Here is a 15800-nt window from a genome sequence, read left to right as displayed (position 1 = left end):
CCGTTTTGTTTACTGTCGCCAACAGGCCACAGCTTTTCAAATGGTGTAATAATCCTCCTGTCCAGCAGGTGGCTCAACGCCTCTTTTGGTGATTTACTGAATAAACCTGAAGATGAATCTGTCAACACTGTCTCTTTTCTGTCTTAGTTCCTTTCTGTTCCTGATCTCCGACCTTCGGACCAACATCATGCAGTTGTAGCAGTAAAAACTAGTTGTTCCCACCGCGTCAGAACCCGTCTGGCCGACTCCCAGCTGCCCTCCTCCGGGTCTCTTCCTGGCTACTTCCCCCGACTTTTTAATTGCGGAGGTTTCACCGGGAAAATCCAGCAGAGATGTCCAACAGTGGTGGCTCTGTTGTCGGCCTCCTGTCCTACGAGACGCTGGTCCATGCGGTGGCAGGTGCAATGGTGAGCCGTCCTGATATTGAACTTCTTCATGGGAGGAAGCAGAATGATTTAAATAAAAATATGGAGTGACAGAGCGGGTTGGTGTGTTGTAGTGGTGGATGTCTTTGCAGGTGGTGATGTAATGTCTTATCTTCCAGGGGAGTGTGACAGCCATGACAGTGTTCTTCCCTTTGGATACAGCTAAAAGCAGATTGCAGGGTGAGTTTGGGTTGTTATGATGTTGGATATTAGTTACCTGTTGCCAACAGGACTTAACAAAAAAAAAAAGTTTTTTATTAGGTTTTAAAAATATTCTAATCCCAGGTATCCCATAATGCTCCTGCAGTGTCATTGTTCATTAAACTAAATGAAGCCAAAAGGGAGAAGCCATGTGTAGTCACGCCATGATTCCATAGCTTGTTAAAGCCACCTTTAGCAGAAATAACTCTCAGTAGTCCTTTTCTGCATGACTTTATCACTCTCACATTATTGTGGAGGACCCTTGGTTCACTGTTTTTTGCAACATTGCATCCTTTCATGAAGGTGTTCAGACATATTTCTGAGCACAGCCCTCTTAAAGTCGAGGTCTGGGCTTTGACTGGGCCATTGCAACACCAGGATTATTTTCTTGTCAGTCAACCTGTTGCAAATTTGCCGCTGTGTTCTGGGTCATTGTCCTGTTGATGACCCAGTTTCAGCCATTATAGCCTTTAATTTGATTTAAACATACTTTGGTTTGCAGAGACGTTAATGGTTATCTCAGTGACTGACCAAATCATAACCCCTCCACCACCGTGCTTGACAGTTGGTATGATGTGTTTGTGCAGATGTGCTGTGTTTTGTTTATTAATGTCTGTCCATTATAGGCAATACTCCCTACTTTTGTCTTGTCTTACAAGCGAAAATGGTTGCAGAAATCTAGAGATTAATTCAGATGCATCTTTGCAAACCTACTTGTGCCATAATCTTCGGTGTAAGGGTTTCCAGGTTTAGTTTTTTAGATGCATCCCTTCTAAAATACACCCGAATCAAATGAATGGGTGTTTACCAGGCCTCTGGGGACCTTAATAACTAAATGCTGATGAGGGAATTTAGCCATTTCATTCAGGTGAGTTGGAGAAGGAATGCATCTAAAAGTTACAGGACAGTAGCTCTCGAGGACTGGACCTGGGCACCCATTTTGTTTAATGAATGACTAAATGCTTCTCTGTGTTTTTTTTCCCTGAGGGTTAGATTAATTTAGAACTGTGTAAAGACCAGATCAATTTTACTATATCCTGATATGTTAAATCCTCAATATGAACATAATAAACTTTCTTTTTACAGTGACTGTAGGTCTGAACATGTAAATATATGCTAAAATCCTTTTAACATAAAATGTGAAGGATTTCAGCTTAAGGATTTGTTGTCTTACCATCCATTCAGTCTATTTAGAGACAGTGCATAAAGTATAAGGATGGTTTCATGCCAGGAACATCTTTGTGGTACAAACTTAACACCCCTCGCTTGTAGAGCATCTGTTACCAATTAGAAAGGTCAAGCAGAGATCACCTGCTGGGAGTAGCCAGCTGACATATATGGCTACAGTTGTTGCTTTGTAACATTCCTCTGGCTCAGAGGAGTCCTGATATTGTGATGTTTTCTTCTCAGTGGATGACAAACGAAAGTCTCAGTCCACTCCTGTCATTTTGGCTGAAATTGCAAAAGAAGAGGGCTTGTAAGTTCATTTGTTTTGGATCTTACGTCACTGAACTTTCATGGTAAAACAATGCAGTTTCAGTAGAAGCAAGTGTGGTTTCTCCAGAGATGCATGTAATTCTGCATCTAAACTTCTCCACCACTTCTTTCAGTTTGGCTCTGTACAGAAGCTGGTTTCCAGTCATCTCCAGCCTTTGCTGCTCCAACTTTGTCTACTTCTACACTTTCAATGCACTGAAGAAGGCAGCTGCATCTGGACCAGGCAAGCCCAGACCTGGGAAGGACCTGCTGATGGGGATGGTAGCAGGTAAACATGCTAAAGTGATGCTCATTTTCAGTTTAAGCAACCAAACATGCTGCAGTATTAAAGGAAATTGCTGAGCGGTTTGCGTTTATTTAATGCAAATTAAAAAGTATTTGTGTTTTACTCTTTTACTTTTCTGTTAGCTTTAGTTTACATTGCCTTGGAAAGGTATTCATACCTCAAATGGAGGAAAATCCATGCGTGGATCTTTCAGATTAGATGGAGAATGTCTAGGACAATTTATTTTCAAGTTTTTTCATAGATTCTGTGTTGAATCTGGACCTTAGACCTTCGCTGGGGTATTATGGTTTGATCTAAACCATTTTATTGTAACTCTGGCTGCACGTTCAAGGTTGTGAACTTTGTTGCCAGTAGAGAGTCTCCAGCCTACAACTTGTTTACTTTTAGGATTCCCCTTTATTTATTTACCTCCATTTGTACTACAGGTCCTTCTCAAAATATTAGCATATTGTGATAAAGTTAATTATTTTCCATAATGTCATGATGAAAATTTAACATTCATATATTTTAGATTCATTGCACACTAACTGAAATATTTCAGGTCTTTTATTGTCTTAATACGGATGATTTTGGCATACAGCTCATGAAAACCCAAAATTCCTATCTCACAAAATTAGCATATCATTAAAAGGGTCTCTAAACGAGCTATGAACCTAATCATCTGAATCAACGAGTTAACTCTAAACACCTGCAAAAGATTCCTGAGGCCTTTAAAACTCCCAGCCTGGTTCATCACTCAAAACCCCAATCATGGGTAAGACTGCCGACCTGACTGCTGTCCAGAAGGCCACTATTGACACCCTCAAGCAAGAGGGTAAGACACAGAAAGAAATTTCTGAACGAATAGGCTGTTCCCAGAGTGCTGTATCAAGGCACCTCAGTGGGAAGTCTGTGGGAAGGAAAAAGTGTGGCAGAAAACGCTGCACAACGAGAAGAGGTGACCGGACCCTGAGGAAGATTGTGGAGAAGGGCCGATTCCAGACCTTGGGGGACCTGCGGAAGCAGTGGACTGAGTCTGGAGTAGAAACATCCAGAGCCCAGGCGTGTGCAGGAAATGGGCTACAGGTGCCGCATTCCCCAGGTCAAGCCACTTTTGAACCAGAAACAGCGGCAGAAGCGCCTGACCTGGGCTACAGAGAAGCAGCACTGGACTGTTGCTCAGTGGTCCAAAGTACTTTTTTCGGATGAAAGCAAATTCTGCATGTCATTCGGAAATCAAGGTGCCAGAGTCTGGAGGAAGACTGGGGAGAAGGAAATGCCAAAATGCCAGAAGTCCAGTGTCAAGTACCCACAGTCAGTGATGGTCTGGGGTGCTGTGTCAGCTGCTGGTGTTGGTCCACTGTGTTTTATCAAGGGCAGGGTCAATGCAGCTAGCTATCAGGAGATTTTGGAGCACTTCATGCTTCCATCTGCTGAAAAGCTTTATGGAGATGAAGATTTCATTTTTCAGCACGACCTGGCACCTGCTCACAGTGCCAAAACCACTGGTAAATGGTTTACTGACCATGGTATCACTGTGCTCAATTGGCCTGCCAACTCTCCTGACCTGAACCCCATAGAGAATCTGTGGGATATTGTGAAGAGAACGTTGAGAGACTCAAGACCCAACACTCTGGATGAGCTAAAGGCCGCTATTGAAGCATCCTGGGCCTCCATAAGACCTCAGCAGTGCCACAGGCTGATTGCCTCCATGCCACGCCGCATTGAAGCAGTCATTTCTGCCAAAGGATTCCCGACCAAGTATTGAGTGCATAACTGTACATGATTATTTGAAGGTTGACGTTTTTTGTATTAAAAACACTTTTCTTTTATTGGTCGGATGAAATATGCTAATTTTGTGAGATAGGAATTTTGGGTTTTCATGAGCTGTATGCCAAAATCATCCGTATTAAGACAATAAAAGACCTGAAATATTTCAGTTAGTGTGCAATGAATCTAAAATATATGAATGTTAAATTTTCATCATGACATTATGGAAAATAATGAACTTTATCACAATATGCTAATATTTTGAGAAGGACCTGTATGTGAAGAAAAGCATCTCCACAGTATGATGTTGCCACCACGTTTCAATGTGAACTGTGTTATCTGACTATCGTATGTTCATGCAGGTGTGGTGAATGTGATCCTGACCACTCCCATGTGGGTAGTCAACACCCGACTGAAGCTGCAGGGGGTGAGGTTTAGAAATGAAGACCTCCACCAAACCCAGTACAGAGGCATATTTAGTGCGTGTACCTCTCTGTATTTGAATTAAAACACTTCAGATGTTGTTCTTTATGTAACTTTGAGTTCTCCAACACCTTGGCTTTCCTCCTTGTAGATGCTTTCTCGCAGATCATTGCCGACGAGGGAGTGGGAACTCTGTGGAACGGCATCCTGCCCTCTCTCATCCTCGTGGTCAACCCGGCTGTGCAGTTCATGATTTATGAAGCCATGAAGAGGAAGGCAGGCAAGGGAGGCAGGAAGGTGAGAAGATACAGCAACACAAATGGAAGTCACCAAATGACTGGAGGCTGCAACATTTTCACATCTAATTTGAAACGCAAATGCTTCAGGATTATTTTGTTCTGTAATTCCACTTTTGTCACAGTCGAGCAATTACTGGGAAAATTGTTACATTTTTATCTCAGGGCACAGATATCCTCAGCAAAGATCTTTCTCATTGGAGCAATTGCCAAGGCCATCGCTACCACAGCCACATATCCCCTCCAAACCATCCAGGCCATCCTGAGGGTAAATACTTCATGCAACATTTAATTATTCTCTTTTTCCAGTAGAATTCTGAAAGTAACATTAGCATTAGTATTAGTATTAGTATAACATTAGTATTCCTGAAATCTTTTCACAAATGCTAACTGGATGAGATGTTTTTCTTACTTAAATTCATGTTCACTTCTCAATAAATTGTTGGATTCCAGTAACCTCCACTTTGCTCTTCATCAGTTCGGTCAGTATAAAGGCGACGGCAAAGGAGGCCTGATGGGGAGCATCTCCAACATTTTTTTCCTCTTCATGGACCGGATCAAGTGAGGGGTGCCGTTACGCGATTGGTAATGAAAATGGGCTGCTGGCCACTAACGGTTCTGTGTTCTTGCAGGAAGTATGGCTTTCTTGGTTTGTACAAAGGCTTGGAGGCCAAGCTGCTGCAGACTGTGCTGACAGCCGCCCTCATGTTTGTAGTTTATGAGAAGATCACCGCCGCCACCTTCAGAGTCATGGGCCTGAACAAAAAGCCGACGCACTGAGAGCTTCTGCTTGAATAGAGCACAGTGCCTGCTACTGATTTATATTAACGCTTCGAAGTAAATTATCGTCTTAAGTAATTAGAGTTAGACTTGATGCCAGTAAGGCGACTGATTTCTGGGAATGCATACAATATGTATCTAGACCACTGATGGGTTTAAAACCCACCAGAGCTTCTAACAGATCCCATCTATGCAGACAGATTACTTTTTTATTTTACTTCCACATTTGAGCCTTCTTAAACAGCAGCTGTATTACTGTTTTCCAATAGGACAATGTAGTATTAACTAATTAAAGCAAATGTTTTTTGTACTTGGATGAAAATCTAATACAGTTTGCAAGCCTGCCTCAAGGACCAAACAAAAACAAAAAAATCACACGGGCACAAACTATTTCTAGTTAGTAATAACCCAGTTCAATTCTGGGTAATCTGAAAAGGGCCAATCTTGCTGTTTTTGATAAATTGGAACGCCTAAAATGAATCTCACCATATAATGAGTCTGCTGTACTTTTAGAGACTACTAAATACTTATAGTCGTATTTTGATGCACTGGATCTTCTCCTAACTTGTGCTTTAAACTATGAAACTTTCACGTTTATGTTTCCCTGCTTAGAAAGTACAAAAAAAAAAATTGTAGCCGGAGTGTGGATAGGACTGTCATAAAAAAGCTGTGATTTCTGTGATGGTTTTATGAAAATTATCATTCGAATTAGAAATGATAGAAATCACTTCCTTTTTAACAATAACTGCAAGCATTTAAAGCGGATATTAACAGACATGGAGGTCAGAGGTAATTGTACAATAAGTTACACTGTTAATGATACACAAGTGCCTCAAGACGTGGTGGAAGTTTTACTATGGAAACTGTTTCCTGTCTTAATCTTTGTAATTTTCAGCATTTTGTCTTCCATTATTTAAGGTTCCTTGGTGCTGCGGTCGAATGTATCAATGTTTTCTCTCTCCAGCTCTTATTTGGTAACTGAAAGTTTGAGCTGCCGCTGACTGTAACAATGTGCTGCACTGTTTCATGACGTTTCTTTGTACTGGAGTAAAGCCTAACAGAAATGTAGAGAACTTATCAAAACAAAGCAAAAGGACACACATTTGGACAATTACTAGATTACACCATAAGTGTCAGTTATTGTCTTATTTATTTATTTAAAAAAATCTTAAATATAGGTTTACATTAAATACTTTTAAAGAAAGAAAATAATGATTTGATTATTTGATGTATTTTTTTTTTCATTACAATTTAATATCTTTTTTTTTTATTTCACTTCATTAACCTAATGCTTTCTAACTCAAGGTTACTATTATAAGGGAACAATAAATTCTATGAAATATTTATTTATTTACAGACTGTTATTTTAAATTGCCATGCATGAAACAAAGAACAATGTTTTTGATTAAAAAGCTCCTCAGAAAATGAAGCAATTATTGGAAACATTTGGTGAACTTTTGTATTCTGTCAAAGAAAACCTCAGGGTTCAGAGTTCATATGCACTTTTCATTTCAAAATCTTGATTTTTTTTAAAAACTTATTTTCAGAAATATAAATACAAAATGTTATTTCCACAATTGTCATTGCAAAAATTAGAGGCGGTAGTTAAGAGAATACAACTTACTGATGGTGGAAAAAGAAATAAATCTGGAGGTTTTTAATCTTCAACATCTAGAAAATACTTTAATCCTACTTTTCCAGACAGCACAGGAACCCTGAATGAGGATGGCCATTGGTAATGTCAAAGGTGATGGTGTTACTCTCCAGACAAGTCATTTCCTTAATGTACCAGTCGGGCAGGAAGGAATACTGGGAGTCCCAGTGGACTGAGTAGGTCACATCCTTGTGTGGTTCCCAGGAAAACAGGTACACAACACTGAAACGGAAATATTTTATAAAAATCAGACCTAACCATCCATGACTGGTTGTGGTGTTCTTCAAAATAAAGTTTAAAACAGGTAAGAAGAAGATTTTAATCCAGAGCGTCTAATTTTATCTTTTAGAAACGACTTTCTGAAACAGATTAAAGATCAGTAACACCTTAAATAATGTAAGACAAATTCATTACAAAGTGCATGCAGTAAGTCAGCATAAAGTAACTACATCTTTCCTGTTAATGTTCCTACTTTGGAAAAAAGGAGTGGTAATATTCAAACGCCATACAGACACAATAGGGTAAAACAAGGCTGTGCTTTTGTTTCAACTAGCCCTCTGAGCGATGTTGGCATAATGAAACCTTGCAATAGCAAACAACCTGGCAATTCTGTCTGTTTGATCCAAAACAACATGGTTACTTTCTATATTAGGCAGCAGTGCATTTTTTAAACGGTGACTTAAAAAACATCTTAGTAGCCAATCCCCGTCGAAACTCATCAAACTTTAGATGTATACTCAGATGAGACATCAGCTTTCATTTCTGTCCATTATTCTGCCCTATAACTGAAAATTCTTGCTTTTCAATTAACCTCACCTAGGATTGTCTGCAGTAGTTTCATGCTTTACAAAAGACAGGAAATCACAGCAGAAGTTTATGCAAACTGTTGGCTTCCAGCAGTTATATTCATTCTGAAAGAAAAAAGACAAGACTTGCAATTACTGAAATCTGCAGATAGATTTAACTCCACAACTGTCTTGGCATCTTAAAGGAATGAATGTTTTAAAACTTTTCCTACCTTGATGAACTGGGAAATCTTGGAGATTTGAAAAGTCTCCACAGAAACAACAATCCCATCATGATCCCTGAAACCTGCAACCACCCGAGGAACTCCAGGGAGAAAAGACTGGGCCCACCACTTCAACAGTTTAAACCTGATGCACCCGTCAAAATAATAAGAGGCATGATAGGCATCCATAGAAAACAGATCAAGTAGAAACTACTGGTGAGATAATGACCTGTGGAAGTTGCTGCGCTGTTTGGGGGTGCAGATCTCTGCAGAGGTCTTCAGCTCCACGTAACAGGCAGGAGGAGGTGGAGCATCAGGATCTTTGTTCCGACAATCCACCTCGCCAGAGAACAGAAGTTTGTGATCTGTGAGTCGGGTCTGGACCACAGTGCAGAAGGCCTCGTTGGTGTTGACCACTCCGCTGGGGTCAGGCTCACTGTACGTTTTATCTGCAGGTGATGTCAAAGGTGATCCCTTTAGAGTCTGTTCATGTGGTCCTACACATTTTTCTTCAAAAATTCCGGACTCAACTTGAAATTGTTCCCAGTGCTTTAGATTGATTTTAAAACGTAAAACACAAACGTTCAACATGAATTTATGGCACTTATGTCTAAAGTGGTCAGGCTTTAAATGTGAAAACTGGGGAAAAAAAACAGGAATAAAAGACACGTCGAAGAAGGGTAGAAGGGACACAAGTAAGTTCCCGACTGTTTCCACAAATTTTTGTCCATTTTGGAGGATATCTTGTGTAGCTCTTCAGTCATCTCTGTTATTTTAACTGTTTTACAAATAAAGTTGATTTATTCAGTGGAAAATTTAGTTTAAGCTCTTTTAAAATAAATGATTTGTTTCGTCATAAAAAATGTATTCTTCTCTCACTATATTAGAATAATTTGCGGATTTTTGTCATTGTTTTCCTCCTGAGTTTTTTTTTCTGTTGATCTGTTCATAAATCTTATATTGGTGGAAAGGACAACATGTCAGGTACTGAAACTGACACTTTTTACTATTTTGTCACTTTTGCCACCTCAAAGTTCTATAATGTGGCAAATGTAACCAACCTTAAAATAATCTGAAGGTCTTTCTGGAAAATATGTGTACTAGTTGCCAAGTTAAGTTGTCTACCTTAAGTTTATTGATGTATTTCTAGCTGTGATTATTTATATTAGTTTTTTAAAGCAACCTGTTATAAATTTAGCAAAAAAACCCCCAAAAAACTATGCAAATATTTTTGTAGCTTGATGCTTTCAAATTAATCTTGCTTAAATGTATATTTACACCGTTTGCAGATTTTTATCTATGCATATTTCACATAGCGTCATCTTGGTGGCATCATCTGTGGTTTTCTTTTCCTGAAAATGACAAATTTAATCTAAAAACTGAAGTAATTACAAATCCACCTTGCCATAAACTAGCTGAGCCTATGTTATAGGAAGGCTAATATCTCTGATTAAAAACAAAGCAAACAGCCACCTACCTGCACACATGTACTGCTCAAACTTGTATCCCCAGTACATCATCTCCTGGTTCCTCTCAGGGCGGTTCTCTCGTTCTCTGCGAGCAGCTTCGGTCTCCACCTCGCTGATGTAGAGCGTGCCGTTAAACCTGGTCACAGCCAGCAACCAGCCCTCCCTGGTCTCGTACGGCGTAGTGAGCAGCTTGGTCAGGTGGCCGCGCCAAGTCACAAAGTCGAAGTCTAGAGGGCTGAGAGGAGCAGAGGTGGGTCAAATTAAAGCTAATCCGAAAGGAAGGGATGGGATTGAAGATAATTTTTGGGCAAGTGTGACAGTGCATTAATTTCTCTTGTATTAATGCATGTAGTAGTGAATGTATTCCTCTGTCATCTGAAAATTAGCCAGAATTGAACAATTTCACTCTTATACTAAAGTTTTCTTCTTTAATTTATAAACTGTCGAAAGAACTCACCATGAAGCGTCTGGGGACAGTTTGGATTTCAGCTTTGATCTGTTGGCTACAATCCACCGCAGAATGTGGTCCAGCTTTTCCTTTACGTTTTCGTCCCTTTTCACATAACGTCCCCTGTACCCGTCGCTCAGATCAAAATTAGGACTTCTGTCAGGTTCCACGTAGTATCTCATCTGCCTGCTGTCATTGAAAAACCTACGCTGAGAGTCCAGGGAGAAACAGCCCACTTCCACAGGCTGCTTGTAAAACGGAAAGGCTCTCTCATACGCTTCCCTCCTTGTGCATAATGTCTGGGACCTGGGTGGGGTTTGCTCTGGAGTTGCACTGGAATGGTGTCAGTGGTGATTTGTGGGTCTGAAGTGTGCAGCGTCACAGTGTTTTGCTCTCCTGTTATCTCCTCGTTTGTTTGGTGAATAGTGGTGTTGGGAGCTGATAACGGGGCTGCGGGATCTGTGCCGGTCCATTCCTGTTGCAGAAAAGAGCTTGATCTGAGACATAAACAACAAGCATTACAAAGTTTATCTAAAAACATTTTTGAAAAAGTATTTTAGATTTTCAAATTGTTCTCAAATTAAAACTAAATGGATCCAAGAAATACAAGTAAGGAAGGTCCAAAATTACATTACATGACTGACAATAAATAAATAACATAAACCCAAAGATGCAAAATGCCCAAAATGCCTGTAGTATTATACAAAATACTTAAATTTAAGGCCTTAAAATATGAAATTACTCAAAGATATACATGGATCATGTTCTTTGATTTCTCCAGAACATTTAATACAATCCAACCTGATTTGCTTTGTCAGAAACTCCAGAAGTCTCAGGTGGAGGCCTCAACAATCTCCTGGATCAAAGACTACCTGACAAACAGACCACAGTTTGTGAGACTGAAGGGTTGTGAGTCTAACCTGGTAGTCATCAGCACAGGAGCACCACAGGGGACTGTACTCTCACCATTCCTTTTCACTCTGTACACCTCAGACTTCCAGTACAAGACAGACTCCTGTCATCTGCAGAAATACTCGGATGATTCTGCAGTCGTGGGGTGGATCAGAGATGGACAAGAAGCTGAGTACAGGTACTTCTTGAGGAAGCTTAGGTCCTTTGGTGTTTGCAGCAAGATGCTGCATATCTTCTATAAGTCTGTTGTGGAAAGTGTGATCTCTTCTGCCATCATCTGCTGGGGTAGCAGCATCAGAGCCAGGGACTTAAAAAAACTCAACAAGCTGATAAAGAAGGCTGGCTCTGTTCTGAGGACTCCTCTGGAACCTCTGGAGATCATTGTGGAAAGAAGGATTCTTCATAAAATGAAGAACATTATGGAGAACCCTGAGCATCCTCTTCATGAGACTGTCCTACAACAACAGAGTGTCTTCAGTCAGAGGCTTCTTCAGATCTACTGTAAGACGGAGCGCTACAGGAGATCCTTCCTGCCCACAGCCATCAGCATCTACAACGGCTCTTTGAGGAAACCTTCATAATATGAGCTACAACAACATTTAATTTCCCTTTAGGATTAATAAAGTATTTTTGAATTTGAATCTGTGTGTAGAATTAATACACACATGATACAAATGAATTTAATTAAAATGAGGTTGCAATCTGCGTAATACAAACGTAGCGTTAGCTTTTTAAAGTTTGCCTCCACTGTATCACTTGCATATGCACACTTTTGATGTATTAACCATTTTGTTTAAGGTTTTCATTTCATCACATAAGCATCTTAGAAGCAACTAAAATTACGGGTAAATAAATCAAAACTTACCTTTTAACAAAAGTAAACAACAAAACAGCTCATGTGTCACTTTGTTCCTTACTGCGAACAAAAGGCACGTAATTTATTATATCTTGTGGGTCCAGAAAAGGTCGCTAACGTGATTTTAAATTAGCGGGACTGCTAACTAGCATTACATGCTACAAAACAAACTCTACGTAATTTCCGGATGTTATTCCAAACTGATCCACTGGGTGGCACCCGCGACATTTTACCCACATTTGACATAATAATTTATAAAGGAAGCTTTAAATTTGGTTTACTTAATGGATTTATGAACAACGGTAAGGTTCTTTAACATGGTAAATTGCGAGAATGGGCCTTCACTCTATACAATAATTAAAAGGTGACGGTTTTAGGTAGCTTAGCAAAAACGTTTGCTCTTGAATTAGCGCCGCTAATATTGTTAGCTTGGCTAACGTTAATCTTTAGAAAAAACCGTAGTTCTTACAAACACATCTAGTAGGTCGTATCTGGGGTAAGAAGGTACCTTAGCTTTAAATAAAAATAATATCCAGAGTCTGCTAAGGTCATCTGGATGAAAATCGGTATTTCTGTATTATTTCTGTTTCAGATATGAACAGAAAACGGGCTCTGATTTCCGACGCTTTCAAAGTAAAGAAAAAGAGAAATGGCACAGAAACGTTTGGGGCTGTTGACGAAGCAGGTGGTGAGTGACCTGGAAAACCGTTTCTAAATTTACTGAAAGAAAAAAAAAATGCCACCTGTACAAACGCCCTCCCATATTTCCTCTAAAAAGCACCAGCTGACATGAAATCTACCTTGGAGCACCTAATGACACTATTTCCCAGGAAGCTCTTTAACGACACCTTGCCTCCAATTGTACTGAAGCACCAGCTGTACAGCATACACGATGACAAGACCCTGGTGGATAAGGAAGTGGTAAGCCAGCTGTCTGAGTTTTAATAATTTAACATGTTGTCATAGTGCAGCCACAAACTTCCATTTATTTTATGGGGATTTTATGTGATAGACCAACAAAAAGTAATGCATGACCATGAAGCTGAAGGAAACAGTTTCACAAAAAAAAAAGAGCAAAGTTTGACATGTTTTTGTATTTACCCCGTTCAACAATTAAAATCCAGTGGAACCAGTTACCTATAGAAGTCACCTAATTAACAGCTATAGTGTAATAAATTCAGCTATTTTGAGGAGGCCTCAGAGGTTTGTTAAAGAACCACCGACAGGTAGTTGTTGAAAAGCAACCCAAGCTTTGGAAATCTCGGTTTGTGCCATATCCCAGATGGGATATGGCACAAATGCAAACCTAGCAAGATATGGCTGGGAGAGCAGATGAGACCAATATTAAACTTTCTGTTCCACATGCAAGACTTGGAAATATTCTTCTGCAAAATATATGAATAATGAAGAAAAATTTATAATGGAAGTGAGTCAATAATGGGTAAAGGCTGAATACAAATGCATGCCACACTTTTCAGATCATTTGATTAAAACATCAAAACTGGAACCCATCATTTACCTTCCACTGCAGAATTGTGAAAAACGTTATCTATCACATAATAGTCAAATTAAATCCAATAGTTTGTGGTTAAAACATGACGAAAAGTTCAAGAGATGTGATTTATCTTGCAAGGCTCTGCGTTTTTGATTGAAGTCCTGACTTCTATGACTTCTTTTTGCTGAGCAGAAAAAACTCCAGGAGAGCGGGGAGCTGCTGATGTTCCAGCTCGGGTTTGACTCTGAAGCGTTCGGGCTGGTTTTTGCATCAGACTACAAGGCCAAAGTTCTGGCTGGCGAAGAGGGGAAAGTAACGCAAACAACTGTTGACAAGTTCTTGGAGAAAGTGGTGTCCTCCTGCCCAGATCTTAGCTTCAGCAAAGACAAGATGCTGAAAGAGTTTCTCTTCACAGACTCGGAGATAACGTACGAAAAACCCTCAATCTGTGACGTATTGATTGATATTTTAGATTATCAACACGGCAAAAAGAAAACAAATCATTGTTTTTATTTGCAGTATTTTCAGAGATCAGCACTTTGTTTGTTTTCTCGCCACCAAGGCAGTTGGTGAAGTCAGGGGTTCTGACCGTGAGGGATGCCGGCAGCTGGTGGCTTTCCATTCCCAACTCTGGCAAATTCACAAAGTATTTTATTCAAGGTTGGTCTTTGCATGATTATTATTAGAGGTTCACCACAGATTAATTTGTGCCGGATGTAGGGCATTCTCCACCTTTTAGGAGTTTGTTTTGTGCTGTCTGACACCTTTTTACCTTTCAGGCCGTAAAGTGGTGCTTGGCATGGTGAAGAAGTCCAAATATAGCAAAGTGTTACGAGCCGATTTAGAGGAGCGACGCACAACCTCACAAGTGAAATTTCCTATAAAATACCATGTCCATGACATTGTTGGGGCAGAATTGGTAGAAAGGTAAATTTAGTTTGTTTTTTACAACCAATTGATAATGCTGGTAGGTTCTGTAAAATATCAAATATCAAGCAGAGTTATCTAATCCTCTACTTTCTGATTAACTTTTATGAGCTGTTCGGATTATGTTCGGATAGAGTTTGAGTTTATTCTGATTTTCTAACAGTTTATCTTTCGTCTTTTGCCAGCATACCTACAACTTCAGGGACTTTGTTGCGATTTACAGATTCCTGAGCTGCTACCAGGCAGCTAGTGAGCTTCTGAAGATGAGAAATGTGAAAAAATGACCTTACAGGCTGAAAGCCTTTGAATCAACTTTTCATTCGGAGATGTAAAGTTTGTGCCATAGGCATTACCGACCCTAAGTGGGGTTAATAAATTGCACATTTAATTGACATGACATTGTTGAATGTTGGTAATAAAAATGACTTTAGACTTATAATTTCTAAGCTGTAAGAGTTGCATAAGAAGTAGGAATGGTGTCAAATGTATTTGTTTATGATTCAAAAATAAAATCAAGCATGTCATCTTTGCTGTTGTATTTTATTCAGCCCTGTATCTGAATGTATGCCCAAATATTTTCACTTTTGTATCTTTTGAAGCTGGATATGGTTGGAGCAGGACCAGGATTATACTAGATTAACACAGATTATTTTTAATTAGCTGGATTTCTTACACTGCTTTGAATTTAAAAGTCTTATATTAGTTCCCTTTAGAATCACTTGGTACAAAATATCTTAATCTGGCTGAATACACTCCTGCCACAAGAAGAGTAAGCCACAGGTCATTGTTAAAGAAGCTGTCTCTGTATCTGGCTATAGTTTTGAAAAGTTGAGTGGAAGGAAAAACTGGCAGAATAAAGAGCACAACAGGGAGAAGCACAGCCTTGCAAATCCCATTTAGGAGTTTGGGGGAGATTTTTGATGTGTGGACTGAAGTTGGGGTCAGTGATTTCTGATCTTCCACACCTGGAAGAATTCAAGATGTGAATTCATGTGCGAAAGCCCATGGCAGAAGCATCTGCTCTTAAAACATGGTCCCACATTCTGGATGACAACTGGAGAGGCACAGAACATTTCATGCTTTCCTCTGCGGACAAACAAAGTCAGCACTTTCTCTGTCCCTGTTTATAATTGGCTTGACTGTGGACAGGGACACTGGTGTTCTAGCAGTTCCCAGTTCATAGGAGGCTTTGGCCTCTGGTCCCTGAACATCCCATTTTCTTCCATCTGGAGGTGGCAGTTTGGGTCTGATGGTTAAAACTTAGGAACAGTTGAGTGTTCCTAAAGGACATTGATTGTCTAACACATAAAAATTGTTTTGGAAAGGATAAACCATTCCAACATTAAGCTTGTTGAACAGATTAACCTCAGCTA

At 39.8% G+C, this 15800-nt stretch overlaps 3 protein-coding genes across 7 annotated transcripts; 2 read left to right on the top strand and 1 right to left on the bottom strand.

The window, feature by feature from the left end:
• The first annotated feature begins 76 nt into the window (after positions 1-76).
• Positions 77-6021, top strand: LOC124865043 (peroxisomal membrane protein PMP34-like). 2 transcript variants are annotated; one of them, XM_047360041.1, is made up of 9 exons: positions 77-407; positions 545-605; positions 2037-2103; positions 2237-2391; positions 4521-4637; positions 4733-4878; positions 5050-5145; positions 5356-5438; positions 5510-6021. In XM_047360041.1, exons 1-9 carry the CDS (start codon positions 333-335, stop codon positions 5655-5657), a joined length of 948 nt encoding a protein of 315 aa, XP_047215997.1. In that variant the 5' UTR covers positions 77-332; the 3' UTR covers positions 5658-6021. The 2 variants fall into 2 exon arrangements, with proteins under 2 accessions (XP_047215997.1, XP_047215998.1); XM_047360042.1 differs by having other exon boundaries at positions 330-407; positions 2037-2146.
• Positions 6022-7189: 1168 nt separating this feature from the next.
• On the bottom strand, positions 7190-12151 carry LOC124865042 (decapping and exoribonuclease protein-like). Its single transcript, XM_047360040.1, is given in 7 exon segments — positions 7190-7533; positions 8128-8222; positions 8330-8465; positions 8550-8769; positions 9798-10024; positions 10247-10734; positions 12015-12151. Coding segments are annotated over 6 exon segments (1329 nt in total). The 5' UTR covers positions 10711-10734; positions 12015-12151; the 3' UTR covers positions 7190-7346.
• A 41-nt stretch (positions 12152-12192) lies between these two features.
• LOC124865044 (serine/threonine-protein kinase 19-like) lies at positions 12193-14955 on the top strand. 4 transcript variants are annotated; one of them, XM_047360044.1, is made up of 7 exons: positions 12193-12307; positions 12598-12693; positions 12784-12926; positions 13693-13928; positions 14063-14160; positions 14280-14427; positions 14613-14955. In XM_047360044.1, exons 1-7 carry the CDS (start codon positions 12193-12195, stop codon positions 14656-14658), a joined length of 882 nt encoding a protein of 293 aa, XP_047216000.1. In that variant the 3' UTR covers positions 14659-14955. The 4 variants fall into 4 exon arrangements, with proteins under 4 accessions (XP_047216000.1, XP_047216003.1, XP_047216001.1 ...); XM_047360045.1 differs by having other exon boundaries at positions 12271-12501; XM_047360046.1 differs by having other exon boundaries at positions 12271-12509.
• Positions 14956-15800: the final 845 nt, after the last annotated feature.

The sequence above is a fragment of the Girardinichthys multiradiatus genome, chromosome Y (assembly GCF_021462225.1).
Source record: "Girardinichthys multiradiatus isolate DD_20200921_A chromosome Y, DD_fGirMul_XY1, whole genome shotgun sequence".
Classification (NCBI taxonomy): Eukaryota; Metazoa; Chordata; class Actinopteri; order Cyprinodontiformes; family Goodeidae; genus Girardinichthys; species Girardinichthys multiradiatus.
This window is presented reverse-complemented; position numbering and strand designations above follow the sequence as displayed.